Here is a 13,996-nt window from a genome sequence, read left to right as displayed (position 1 = left end):
GCGTGTGCATGTGCGTGCATGTGCCTGAGCGTATGTGTTTGCATGTGCGTGTGCACACGCCCGTGTGTGCTTGTGCGCATGTGTGCGTGCATGCGTGTGCTCATGTGTGCGTGCACGTGTGGGCGTGCATGTGTGTGCGCGCGTGTGCATGTGCGTGCGTGTGCCTGAGCGTATGTGTTTGCATGTGTGTGTGCGTGCACGCGTGTGTGCGTGTGTGCGTGCACGTGTGTGCGCGCGTGTGCGATGTGGAGTGGGCAGTGGCGGGAAACATTCTCGGGACAGACCGGCCGGTTCTCGATGCGCGTGTGGGAGCAGAGCAAGGCCACTCCCGGGAGGAGGCTGGCCTCAGCGTCCCGGCCTGGCACCCCGACTTAAGAAAGCGGCAGCGACCGGGGACGCGGGTCGCGATGCGGGGCGAGGCCCCTGGGCCCGCGGGCGGACGGACTTGGACTCCCCGCCGTCCGCGCGCTCGGTGTGTCCCGGGGACCCCGCTGTGGCGCGCCGCGCCAGCCTCCCCTGCAGGCCGTCACTCCCGGGCGTCACCTGGCGAGCCGGGCGGCTTACCTTGTGCACGCAGCACCTGGCGTTCAGGAAGAACAGCTCCACCGTGCTCCTGTCCCTCAGGAACGCCACGCTCTCGATGTAGAACCTGCAAGAGAGTCCGGGGCGGCCTCAGCGCTGTCGCCGGGGCCCAGCGCCCACACCACGGGCACAGTCTTGGAGAGCCGCTGAATGACTGCGCTTCACTTCCCCCTTTTTTTTTTTGAGACAGAGTCTCGCTTTGTCACCCGGGCTAGAGTGAGTGCCGTGGCGTCAGCCTCGCTCACAGCAACCTCCAACTCCTGGGCTCAAGCGATCCTCCTGCCTCAGCCTCCCCAGTAGCTGGGACTACAGGCACGCGCCACCATGCCCAGCTAATTTTTTTCTGTATATATATATTTTTAGTTGGTCGATTAATTTCTTTCTATTTTTGGTAGAGCCGGGGTCTCGCTCTTGCTCAGGCTGGTCTCGAACTCCTGACCTCGAGCGATCCGCCCGCCTCGGCCTCCCAGAGAGCTTAGGATGACAGGCGTGAGCCACGGCGCCCGGCCCAGTGCCATTTATTTAGTGGCCAGACTTGTGTGCCCGTTCTGTGACAGCTCATATCTGGTCTGTTCTTGGTCTCAAGATGCCGGAGGCAACCGAGGCCACCAGGTCAAAAGTGCCGGCGGCTCGGTGCCCGTGGGGCTGAGTGTGTTGCCCACGGGTGAGCCATTTCCAGGCATGGGAGACCAGGGACCCTCCCCGTGGGGGCGGCCCGTTCCTCGGGCTGAGGACCGTGCCTGGCTCTTGGCGACAACTTGGAACAGCAGCAGAGACCGCTGTGGCCTCACTGGGCTGCTGGGGGCAGGAATTAAAGCGAATGATTAAAAACTGGATAGGGGGGCCGGGCGCGGTGGCTCACGCTTGTAACCCTAGCACTCTGGGAGGCCGAGGCGGGAGGATTGCTCAAGGTCAGGAGTTCAAAACCAGCCTGAGCGAGACCCCGTCTCTACTATAAATAGAAAGAAATTAATTGGCCAACTAATATATATATAAATAATTAGCCGGGCATGGTGGTGCATGCCTGTAGTCCCAGCTACTCGGGAGGCTGAGGCAGGAGGATCACTTGAGCCCAGGAGTCTGAGGTTGCTGTGAGCGAGGCTGACGCCACGGCACTCACTCTAGCCCGGGCAACAGAGCGAGACTCTGTCTCAAAAAACAAACAAACAAAAAAAAAACAAAAAAAAAAACTGGATAAGGGGTTTCCAAAGGTGCCAGTAGTTGAGGGACAGTCACGCCCAGCGACTACGGGGCTGTGGGGGTGACAGGTCTGAGTGCGTGCTGAGACTCGCCCACAGGCACCAGGCTGACCCTGGCACCCCAGGACGCCGCTGGGAAAGAGACAGAGGGGCCCCGGGCATGACTGGATGCAAGGGACGCCAGGGCTTTCTCCTCCGGGGTTTTGAGACCCAAAATAGACCAGATACGAGCTGTCGAAGAACGAGCACACAAGTCTGGTCACCAAATAAATGGCGCTGGTTAGACGCTCGGAAGGCATCGTGCTGAGGAGCTGCTACACGGAAAAGTCTACACCTCGTGCATAAGGCTGTTTGCTATCTGCAGCTTAAAATTTTAATATAAATAACTGGAAACAGCCAAAGTGCTTTAATTGGACACTGGGCAGCTGAATTATGGAAGCACAAAGAAATGCATTGTTTATATAATCCAAGGAAAGATCTCCAAGTCAAAAAACAAACAAAAAAAGTTTTTTGTTTTTTTATTATTATTATTATTATTATTTTTTTTTTTTTGAGACAGAGTCTCGCTTTGTTGCCCAGGCTAGAGTGAGTGCTGTGGCGTCAGCCTCGCTCACAGCAACCTCAGACTCCTGGGCTCAAGCAATCCTCCTGCCTCAGCCTCCCAAGTAGCTGGGACTACAGGCATGCGCCACCACGCCCGGCTAATTTTTTCTATATATATTAGTTGGCCAATTAATTTCTTTCTATTTATAGTAGAGACGGGGTCTCACTCTTGCTCAGGCTGGTTTTGAACTCCTGACCTTGAGCAATCCTCCCGCCTCGGCCTCCCAAGAAGCTAGGATTACAGGCGTGAGCCACCGCGCCCGGCCCTAAAAAAAAAAAAAAAAAAAAAAAAAAAAAAGGTTTTTTTAGAACTTCTAAGTGACCAGACACCTTAAGCCTATTTTTCTCGCAGAAGGGGAACAAAATGGGAGTAGAAGTGAAGGCTGAAGGAGGTGGACAGTGATCTTTACTCTTCAATGTACATGTTCATATAGTTTGAAATGTTTGCACTGGTAATCAATTCTCCGGGAAAAGGTGTATTTTATTTATGTTGCACCATTTTCCCTACAATAACACGAGATCGAAGCTTTGCTATTCTCTGACGCCTGCTTAATCACTAACATACGATTTATCCTTTGGCTTGGTAGTTGTGTTTTTCTTTCTCTCCATTTCCATAGACACAAACCCAGGTTTTGGGGGAAAAAAAAAAGCAAAAATAAATTCGGGGTTGTCAATACTTTATCTGCTGAGAAAAGACCAACAACTGTCCACAAGTAGCATTGATTCACACAAAAAAATATCCTTTTTAAAAAAAAAAAGGTAGGACATCTTAGTCCCACAATTTTTTAAAATTTATTTCAAAATTTCTTTTTCTTTCTTTCTTTTTTTTTTTCTTTAGGCTCCTGTGTAAGATAAGTTTATATGAATTTCCCCAATTTTTAGATTTCATGGAGCAGACTCAATTAAAGAAAAAAGGGCATTTGTAAAATTTGACATAATTTTGTCATGTCATCATAGTATTAAAAAAAAGCTCCACCCCCCTCAAAAAAAAAAAAAGCATGAAACTTCCACCTTCAGGGCATAAAACAAAGTACATTTTCATCATCCATACATTAACATGATCTGGGAATATAGGACCATCCTTCAGGTTGCTCTAGCTTTATGAAAATAAACTAGATTTACAAGAAACCTACCACCTTAGCTCGTTTTATCATATTTGGCTTCAGAGCAAGCAAACAAAAGTTTATCATGACATTATCCATCAAATTTAGGATAATAGGGGGAGAGGGCTGGCACAGAATGAAAGGATTTCAGCTCAATTGGGAATACTTTATAGCTTAAGCTAGGTAGAGGAACATGGGTGTGACTTCCTATTTTATTTATCTTAGATTGTGAATAATGAATGCTCAAAAACTTAGCTCTATCATGGGCCGGCTGTGGGCAATCACCGACTGAGCTGAATGCTTCCATTTCAGCTCAGAGAACCAGTCAGGGACTCCGTGCATTATTTTCAGCAGTCCCTCTGCACGCAAACAAAACTCAGATCTCGGCTGGGCGCGGTGGCTCACGCCTGCAATCCCAGCACTCCGGGAGGCCGAGGCGGGAGGATCGCTCGAGGTCAGGAGTTCGAGACCAGCCTGAGCAAGAGCGAGACCCCCGTCTCTACTATAAATAGAAAGAAATTAATTGGCCAACTAAAAATATATATAGAAAAAATTAGCCGGGCATGGTGGCGCATGCCTGTAGTCCCAGCTGCTCGGGAGGCTGAGGCAAGAGGATCGCTTGAGCCCAGGAGTGTGAGGTTGCTGTGAGCGAGGCTGACGCCACGGCACTCTAGCCCAGGCAACAAAGTGAGACTCTGTCTCCAAACAAACAAACCAACACTCAGATCTCCGCACTGTTCAGATAATTCGTTCTATGAGCATTTGTTTGCATTTTATCTTCTATTTGAATGAAGGCATGAAACTGCATAAAATTCAATTATTTCCAAGTCTCTAGAAAACATGATTCCTACATAAAAACAATAGCAAATGTCTGCCATCTTTTCAAACAATAAAAACACTAAAAATACGTTGAGTGAGGAGCAGGCTTAGGTATTAAAATACATCACCCACGTTTTTTCAGCTTTAAATGGATCTAAGAGGCTTTGAGCAATAGAGGAAGGATGTTTCTATCCGTCATGCTCCAAGAAAACTCCCCAGAGCATCTCTGGCAACGTGGCCCCCAGACCAAGCCAGTGGAGAATCCCTTCCGCATAATAATGTCTTGTTAGGTCCCTTCTCTTTTTATTCTCTCTGATCACCAAAAATGTTCAAAGAGACGAAAAAAAAAAAAAACCCACAAAAAGCGGAAAGAGATAAATGAAGAGGGACGCGTCTACAGAGACATACCTCACGGCGAAGTGCAGGATGGCCGGGCCTGGTTTCCTGGGCAAGTCGTGGTCAAGAACCCGGTGGTCCAGCTGCAGCCAGTCCTGCTGGCCCCTGTGGGAACAGAGCAGAGGACAAGTCTGGAACCCGAGGTCAGAGAAGCTCAGTAACTTGCACGCAGTGCCGGCCAGGCTGGTGGTCAAAGCACAACCCGCCACAATTGGCAACGAGACCCGTCCAGCAATTTCCAGCAAAACCACAAGAGCTCCCGCCTCTGAACCAGCATTTCTGTTTCCGAGACTGTATGTCACATTTTGCACGTGTCAAAAATGGTCTCTAGGCCGGGCGCGGTGGCTCACGCCTGTCATCCTAGCACTCTGGGAGGCCGAGGCGGGCGGATCGCTCGAGGTCGGGAGTTCGAAACCAGCCTGAGCAAGAGCGAGACCCCGTCTCTACTAAAAATAGAAAGAAATTAATTGACCAACTAAAAGTATATATACAAAAAATTAGCCGGGCATGGTGGCGCATGCCTGTAGTCCCAGCTACTTGGGAGGCTGAGGCAGGAGGATCGCTTGAGCCCAGGAGTTGGAGGTTGCTGTGAGCGAGGCTGACGCCACGGCGCTCACTCTAGCCTGGGCAACAGAGCGAGACTCTGTCTCAAAAAAAAAAAAAAACAAAAAAACATGAGAAGGAAGAAAAAAACGGTGATGGGAAACCGTGATGGCGCCCTGAAGGTCCGCGACTGCCCTCTAGTGGTGAGAGGCCCGCCCTGCACGCAGAGCTCCATAAGGCAGGAGCCAGCCTCCTCTTGGGGCCTCCACCCCTCTCTGCCTCTAACCCCACCCTGAGTTTGCTTTGGTGGGTCATCATCACTGCTTTTTCATTCATTCATTTATTTATTTTGAGACAGAGTCTCGCTCTGTCACCCAGGCTAGAGTGAGTGCCGTGGCGTCAGCCTCGCTCACAGCAGCCTCCAACTCCTGGGCTCAAGCCATCCTCCTGCCTCAGCCTCCTCCAGAGTAGCTGGGACTACAGGCACGCGCCACCATGCCCGGCTAATTGTTTCTATATATATATATATATATATATATATATTTTTTTTTTTTTTTTTTAGTTGGCCAATTAATTTCTTCCTGTTTTTAGTAGAGACGGGGGTCTCGCTCCTGCTCAGGCTGGTCTCGAACTCCTGACCTCGAGCTATCCTCCCGCCTCGGCCTCCCAGAGTGCTGGGATGGCAGGGGTGAGCCACCGCGCCCGGCCTCACAAAATGACTCTTGCCTGCAGTGCCATTGCCTGGGCCCCCCTGTATCTAAAGTCCACCTGCCCCGCCAGGTCCCATTTCAGTTATCTGAAATTGTGTGAAGCCCACTCTTGTCCTCCTTCAGCTACTTCTGAGCAGTCTCTACTGCCACGGCTAAGAACAACAGTGTGACCCTCCCTTTCATCGTGGGCCTGTGCCATGTGCTCTGCATCTTACCTGGTCAGCCAGGTGACCCTAGCACCCCGTACAGGGGCCTTACACGCAGTACTTACTACACAGGTGCTACTATAATGTCCAGTGTATAGATGAGAAAACTTGAGTGTCAGAGATATTAAGTAACTGGCCTAAGGTTAGGCCAGTTAACTCTGACTCTGTTAACAGTTGACTCTGTCGCCCGGGCTAGAGTGAGTGCCGTGGTGTCAGCCTCGCTCTCAGCAACCTCAGACTCCTGGGCTCAAGCGATCCTCCTGCCTCAGCCTCCTCCCGAGTAGCTGGGACGACAGGCACGTGCCACCACGCCCGGCTAATTGTTTCTATATATGTTTCGTTGGCCAATTAATTTCTTTCTATTTTTACCTTGTTTTCCCCCAAATAAGACCTACCCATAACATAAGCCCTAGCAGGATTTCTTCTTCTTCTTTTTTTTTTTTTTTTTTTGAGGCAGAGTCTCACTCTGTTGCCCAGGCTAGAGTGAGTGCCGTGGTGTCAGCCTCGCTCACAGCAGCCTCCAACTCCTGGGCTCAAGCGATCCTCCTGCCTCAGCCTCCCGAGTAGCTGGGACTACAGGCATGCACCAGCATGCCCGGCTAATTTTTCTATTTTTAGTAGAGACGAGGTCTTGCTCTTGCTCAGGCTGGTCTCAAACCCTTGAGCACAAGGGATCCTCCTGCCTCGGCATCCCAGCGTGCCGGGACGACAGGCGTGAGCCACCGCGCCCGGCCAATATATACACACCTATTTTGGATCGAGTCACAAATTTGCCTTTCAGCGTTCTTCCTGCCAACACCAAAACGCGGATTCAGTTCCAGGATGTGAGTAACAGCCTGGTATTGCCATCGTGGACACACCAGCTCAATTAGCAAGCACAACTCAGTCAAAGACGTGTGAAGACGAACTACAATCAAGAATGACAAACTGGCCCGGCGCGGTGGCTCACGCCTGTCATCCCGGCACTCTGGGAGGCCGAGGCGGGCAGATTGCTCGAGGTCAGGAGTTCGAGACCAGCCTGAGCAAGAGTGAGACCCCCATCTCTACTAAAAATAGAAAGAAATGAATTGGCCAACTAATATATATATAGGAAAAATTAGCCGGGCATGGTGGCGCATGCCTGTAGTCCCAGCTACTCAGGAGGCTGAGGCAGGAGGATCGCTTGAGCCCAGGAGTCTGAGGTTGCTGTGAGCGAGGCTGACGCCACGGCACTCACTCTAGCCTGGGCAACAGAGCGAGACTCTGTCTCAAAAAAAAATAATAATAATAATAACAAACTATAAAATCTCCTAAAACAATATTTTGAGTTCCTAAAAAGGTCAATATTTCTTTTCTTCTTCCTTTGAAATAGTCTTAGGGGAAAAAATCCTATATTAAAAAAAAAAAACCTTTAAATAAGCAAGACAATATTCTAATTCTTGGAGTATTTTTTTCCCCAAGCAGGGGAAAGTTCTTGGGTAAGTATTTCCCAAGAAGTATGTTTTTGTTTTTGTTTTTTCCTAAGAAGTATTTTTTTCACGGATGACAGCAGGTAGGTAGTCCAGGCAAACGATGAAGAAATGGAAACAGTCAAAACACTTACGAGTCATCTGTAAACGTTATTCCAAAGTACTCCTTTTCTTTCAGGTTGAAATGTGAAGCCACCAGGTCCAGCAACTCTCTCGATAAAAGTTTGGGCTGTCAAAATAAAAATCTGGTTAGAAGCAGTTTGATTGCACCTCTCTCTCCATTGCTAAATAGTTTAAAGAATCTTTTTGTTTGTTTGTTTTGTTTTGTTTGTTTTTTTTTGAGACAGAGTCTCACTTTGTTGCCCAGGCTAGAGTGAGTGCCGTGGCGTCAGCCTCGCTCACAGCAACCTCAGACTCCTGGGCTCAAGCGATCCTCCTGCCTCAGCCTCCCGGGTAGCTGGGACTACAGGCATGCGCCACCGTGCCTGGCTAGTTTTTTCTATACATTTTTAGTTGGCCAATTAATTTCTTTCTATTTATGTTAGAGATGGGGGTCTCGCTCTTGTTCAGGCTGGTTTTGAACTCCTGACCTCGAGCGATCCGCCCGCCTCGGCCTCCCAGAGAGCTAGGATGACAGGCGTGAGCCACCGCGCCCGGCCTGTTTGTTTGTTTTGAAATACCTGCACCCATTTGTTCATGAGGTTGATTTGCTATAGACCATTCTCTAAGAGTTGTGGGAAAGAGGGAAGATGGAAACAGGAGTATCAACGAGACCATCATTTTCATGTATTTGCAACTCATTTGAGTGCCTCACTTTCTTCCTCTAAGGTAACAGTGTGCTCACTGATACGTTGGTGTTTTGGAAAAAAAAAATACTCTTTTATGTGTAGCATGACGCTAGTGTCTAAGACAGAGAATATTAAACATCTCACTGCCTGGTTATATGCGGCACTACTATAAGATTGTAGGTCATGCCTGCAATCCCAGCATTTTGGGAGGCTGAGGTGGGAGGATCTCTTGAGGCCAGGAGTTCAAGACCAGCCTGGGCAACATAGCAAGACCCTGTCTCTAAAATAAAAAAAAAAATTGTATTAATAGAAATAATGACTTGATGGTTTGAAGGCCGGATGTTGGCTCTCAGGGAAGAAAGAAAAAAAAAAAAATAGGCACATGACTTAAAGAAAAAAGAAAGAAAAAAATCAGGCAGAAATCCAGACTAAAAAGTCTACTTTGGTGAAACTACTGTTGACTGTGCTATTTTCACTCAAATTGATGCCTAGGCAATAGTGGGCTAGGACAAGCCTTGGAAGGGAAAATAATTTAGTTCCGGGCAAAAGAGGGAATTCGAGCGTGGGTGTGGTCTGTCTGCAGAGACTTCTGCAATTTCTCAGGACTCCTGGTGCAGAATGTTGGTTGCAAAAAGAAGCATCGACAGCTAAAATGCGATCATTCATACAGCACCATACACGCGACGAAGACGTCTCGCTCACATATGCAGCCTCGCCTGATTTTACCCCCGACTCTGTGACGAAGGCTAGGTCGTCTAGTTCCCGGTTTTTAGCGTGCACGGCGCCATGCAGCTAGAGCGGCAGAAGGCAGGGTCTCACCGCACAGAAACTCTCCCGGGGAAGTACTGTGGCTCCCAATTTTATCCTAAAGGGGTCGGAGAAGTAAAGCCATTTGCCCAGGGTCACACGGCTACCGAGTGTCTCTGAGACCACGTCACGGGGCTGAAACCAGGAACTCATGCACGGACCGAGTGTTTTGACTTGAAGCTGCCTTCTTTCCCTCCTCAATCAATGGGAGTCGCTGGCTTGGAGGCGCAGATAGGGAACGGCCTGAACACAGACCCGGGGCCCAGAGAGGGAACCAGGATGGGGATCCCCGAGTATGCGATTCCCCCCTGGGCAGACCTGCTTGAGCAGCACCCACCTGTCAACACCTACTAGGGGGGAAACAACTACCTGGATAACACCCACCTGAGCAACACCCACCTGGGCAACACCCACCTGAGCAACACCCACCTGGGAAACACCCTCCTGAGCAACACCCACCTGGGCAACACCCACCTGGGAAACACCCACCTGGGCAACACCCACCTGGGCAACACCCACCTATGCAACACCTACTCAGGGAAACAACTACCTGGATAACACCCACCTGAGCAACACCCACCTGGGCAACACCCACCTGGGCAACACCCACCTGAGCAACACCCACCTGGGCAACACCCACCTGGGCAACACCCACCTGAGCAACACCCACCTGAGCAACACCCACCTGGGCAACACCCACCTGGGCAACACCCACCTGAGCAACACCCACCTGGGCAACACCCACCTGTGCAACACCCACCTGAGCAACACCCACCTGGGCAACACCCACCTGAGGAACACCCACCTGGGAAACACCCACCTGGGAAACACCCACCTGGGAAACACCCACCTGGGAAACACCTACTCAGGGAAACAACTACCTGGATAACACCCACCCGAGCAACACCCACCTGTGCAAACCTACCTGAGCAACACCCACCTGGGCAACACCCACCTGTCAACACCCACCTGAGCAACACCCACCTGAGCAACACCCACCTGTGCAACACCCACCTGAGCAACACCCACCTGTGCAACACCCACCTGAGCAACACCCACCTGTCAACACCCACCTGAGCAACACCCACCTGTCAACACCCACCTGAGCAACACCCACCTGTGCAACACCCACCTGAGCAACACCCACCTGTCAACACCCACCTGAGCAACACCCACCTGTGCAACACCCACCTGAGCAACACCCACTGTGCAACACCTACCTGTGCAACACCCACCTGTGCAACACCCACCTGAGCAAAAGCTACCTGGGAAACAACCACCTGGATAATACCCCCTCCCCTGAGCAACACCCACCTGAACCAGCAGCTCCAGTCTCCTGTCGTCCAGGAGGTGCACCTGGCAGTGCCTGCCTTCTGTCATCTGTGGGGACAAGACAGCAAGAGCCGGGTCAGGGACAGGGCTGGCAAGCAACCCTAGACTCGCTGTGTCGCTTATTTTACACGGGATATGTTCAGCCTAAAAAATGGCTTCAGCTGAGTTAATCCACAGCGTGGCTAGACACAGATTTATTATACAGCATGAACTTGCATTTATTTTTATTTACTTATTTTTCTTGAGACAGAGTCTCACTCTGTTGCCCGGGCTAGAGTGAGTGCCGTGGCGTCAGCCTAGCTCACAGCAACCTCCAACTCCTGGGCTCCAGCAATCCTCCTGCCTCAGCCTCCCGAGTAGCTGGGACTACAGGCATGCGCCACCACGCCCTGCTAAATTTTTCTATATATTTTTAGCTGGCCAATTAATTTCTTTGTATTTATAGTAGAGACGGGGTCTCGCTCTTGCTCAGGCTGGTTTCCAAACTCCTGACCTGGAGCGATCCTCCCGCCTCGGCCTCCCAGAGTGCTAGGATTACAGGCGTGAGCCACCGCACCCGGCCTAATTTTTTTCTCTACATATTTTTAGTTGGCCAGCTACTTTCTCTTGAGCCCAGGAGTTCGAGGCCGCAGTGCGCTATGGTCGCAGCTGTGAACAGCCACCGTACCCCAGCCTGGGCAACATAGCAAGATGAAAGAAAGGGAAGAAGAAGGAAGGAAGGAAGAAAGGAAGGAAGGAAGGAGGAAGGAGGGAGGGAGGGGGAGGGAGGGAAGGAGAGAGGAGAGAAGGAGAGAAAGAGAGAGAGAGAGAGAGAGAGAGAGAGAGAGAGAGAGAGAGAGAGAAAGAAAGAAAGAAAGAAAGAAAGAAAGAAAGAAGAAAGAAAGAAAGAAAGAAAGAAAGAAAGAAAGAAAGAAGAAGGAAGGAAGGAAGGAAGGAAGGAAGGAAGGAAGGAAGGAAGGAAGGAAGGAAGGAAGGAAGAAAGAAAGAAAGAAAGAAAGAAAAGAAAGAAAGAAAGAAAGAAAGAAAGAAAGAAAGAAAGAAAAGGAAGGAAGGAAGGAAGGAAGGAAGGAAGGAAGGAAGGAAGGAAGGAAGGAAGGAAGGAAAGGAAGGAAAGGAAAGGAAGGAAAGGAAGGAAAGGAAGGAAAGGAAAGGAAAGGAAGGAAAGGAAGAAAGGAAGGAAAGGAAGGAAAGGAAGGAAAGGAAGGAAAGGAAGGAAAGGAAGGAAAGGAAGGAAAGGAAGGAAAGGAAGGAAAGAAAGGAAAGAAAGGAAAGAAAGGAAAGAAAGGAAAGAAAAGGAAAGAAAGGAAAGAAAGGAAAGAAAGGAAAGAAAGAAGAAAGGAAGAAAGGAAGAAAGGAAAGAAAGAAAGAAAGAAAGAAAGAAAGAAAGAAAGAAAGAAAGAAAGAAAGAAAGGAAGGAAAGAAAGGAAAGAAAGGAAGAAAGAAAGGAAGAAAGAAAGGAAGAAAGAAAGAAAGAAAGAAAGAAGAAAGAAAGAAAGAAAGAAAGAAAGAAAGAAAGAAGAAAGAAAGAAGGAAGGAAGGAAGGAAGGAAGGAAGGAAGGAAGGAAGGAAGGAAGAAAGAAAGAAAGAAAGAAAGAAAGAAAGAAAGAAAGAAAGAAAGAAAGAAAGAAAGAAAGAAAGAAAAGGAAGGAAGGAAGGAAGGAAGGAAGGAAGGAAGGAAGGAAGGAAGGAAGGAAGGAAGGAAGGAAAGGAAGGAAAGGAAAGAAAGGAAAGAAAGGAAAGAAAGAAAGAAAGGAAAGGGAAGGAAAGGAAGGAAAGGAAGGAAAGGAAGGAAAGGAAGGAAAGAAAGGAAAGAAAGGAAAGAAAGGAAAGAAAGGAAAGAAAGGAAAGAAAGGAAGAAAGAAAGAAAGAAAGAAAGAAAGAAAGAAAGAAAGAAAGAAAGAAAGAAAGAAAGAAAGAAAGAAAGAAGAAAGAAAGAAAGAAAGGAAGAAAGAAAGGAAGAAAGAAAGAAAGAAAGAAAGAAAGAAAGAAAGAAAGAAAGAAAAGAAAGAAAGAAAGAAAGAAAGAAAGAAAGAAAGAAAGGAAGGAAAGAAAGAAAGAGTCTCCATTTTGGAAACTGTTGCCCTTTTCCCTTGCTCCTCAGTATAAATCACAACCATAGCTAACACAGTGAAGATGCACGACTGAGAACTCTTCAATGTACAAATTTCCAACTATATTTAATATTTTATCACTTAAAATTGCAATGCTGGGAAACACTCTTTGTAAAATGTTTAAACAGTGCTCAGAATGCCAGAATCTCCCTTAATTAACTCATTCTTCAACCCATTTTTATCTGCATAAATCACCATCTTGTCGGTTTGAGAGGAAGCCTCCCAGACTGCTTTTATGTGTATCTTCAAACACTTGTGTACATATGAAAAATATTTTCATATTACATATTTCACTTTTAATACATATTACATTGAACATTCTACACATGAAGTACTCTTAATATGTTTTGTGTGTAACTTTCCAGAAACTGAATATATACAAAAGTGATACACAAGAGCATCTGTGTGTGTGTGTGTCTGTGTGCATATATATATATATTCTTTCTCTTTTTTTTTTTCTGAGACAGAGTCTCACTCCATTGCCCCAAGCTAGAGTGCCGTGGCGTCAGCCTCGCTCACAGCAACCTCACACTCCTGGGCTCAAGCGATCCTCCTGCCTCAGCCTCCCGAGTAGCTGGGACGACAGGCACGCGCCACCATGCCCGGCTCATTTTTTCTACATATATTAGTTGGCCAATTAATTTCTTCCTATTTTTAGTAGAGACGGGGTCTCGCTCTTGCTCAGGCTCAAGTCTCAAACTCCTGAGCTAAATCCACCCGCCTCGGCCTCCTAGAGTGTTAGGATTACAGGCGTGAGCCGTCGTGCCCGGCCAGAAACCCACCTTTTAAAAGAAAATAGCCTCTATTAGTGAGCACCAACTGTGTACTCAGCATCGCACTGGGTGTTTCCTATAATTTCTGAGCTGCACAGGTACCTTCTGGGATTGGTGTTGTTATTCTCATTTTAACAGATGAGGAAACTGAGGCTCAGAGTAGGATAAACGTAACCTGTTTTCAATGGGAGAAATACTCATTATTACACTTACTCATTGTTCTAAGGGTCTGAAAACTAGCTCAGCTGGTTGGATCATGGCATTAGGAGATTCGGCCCACAGGAACCACTCAAGTGGAGCTATGAAGTCAAATAGAGCAAAGCAAACTTTACTTTGTCTCATGGCCACGGATTCCTTTCTTACCTCTGCAAAACCAAGGTCAAATGCACACCTTGGGCGGCAAGGAGAAACGGAACAAACCTTTGCTGGTTCTATGCACTTTATGGACGTTGCCTCCTTAAAAGTGCTACAAAACCTACAGACAGGGCCGGGCGCGGTGGCTCACGCCTGTCATCCCAGCTCTCTGGGAGGCCGGGGCAGGTGGATCGCTCAAGGTCAGGAGTTCAAAACCAGCCT

At 48.4% G+C, this 13,996-nt stretch overlaps 1 protein-coding gene and 1 long non-coding RNA gene across 3 annotated transcripts in view; one reads left to right on the top strand and one right to left on the bottom strand.

The window, feature by feature from the left end:
• LOC142865607 (uncharacterized) overlaps nt 1-13,996 on the top strand; it is a 311,557-nt gene that overhangs the window by 199,545 nt on the left and 98,016 nt on the right. The window lies entirely within an intron of this gene.
• The window catches only part of FRMD4B (FERM domain containing 4B), a 112,497-nt gene that overhangs the window by 64,110 nt on the left and 34,391 nt on the right, over nt 1-13,996 (bottom strand). For both annotated transcript variants that reach the window (XM_075998830.1, XM_075998831.1), the window contains exons 2-5: nt 10,519-10,584; nt 7,744-7,838; nt 4,715-4,807; nt 565-649 (exon numbers count right to left, since the gene is read on the bottom strand). In XM_075998830.1, coding sequence (XP_075854945.1) covers nt 565-649; nt 4,715-4,807; nt 7,744-7,838; nt 10,519-10,584 — 339 coding nt within the window. The remainder of the gene's footprint in view (nt 1-564; nt 650-4,714; nt 4,808-7,743; nt 7,839-10,518; nt 10,585-13,996) is intronic.

The sequence above is a fragment of the Microcebus murinus genome, chromosome 30, assembly GCF_040939455.1.
Source record: "Microcebus murinus isolate Inina chromosome 30, M.murinus_Inina_mat1.0, whole genome shotgun sequence".
Taxonomy (NCBI): Eukaryota; Metazoa; Chordata; class Mammalia; order Primates; family Cheirogaleidae; genus Microcebus; species Microcebus murinus.
Note: the sequence above shows the minus strand (reverse complement) of the source record. Positions and strands in the feature narration are given on the sequence as shown.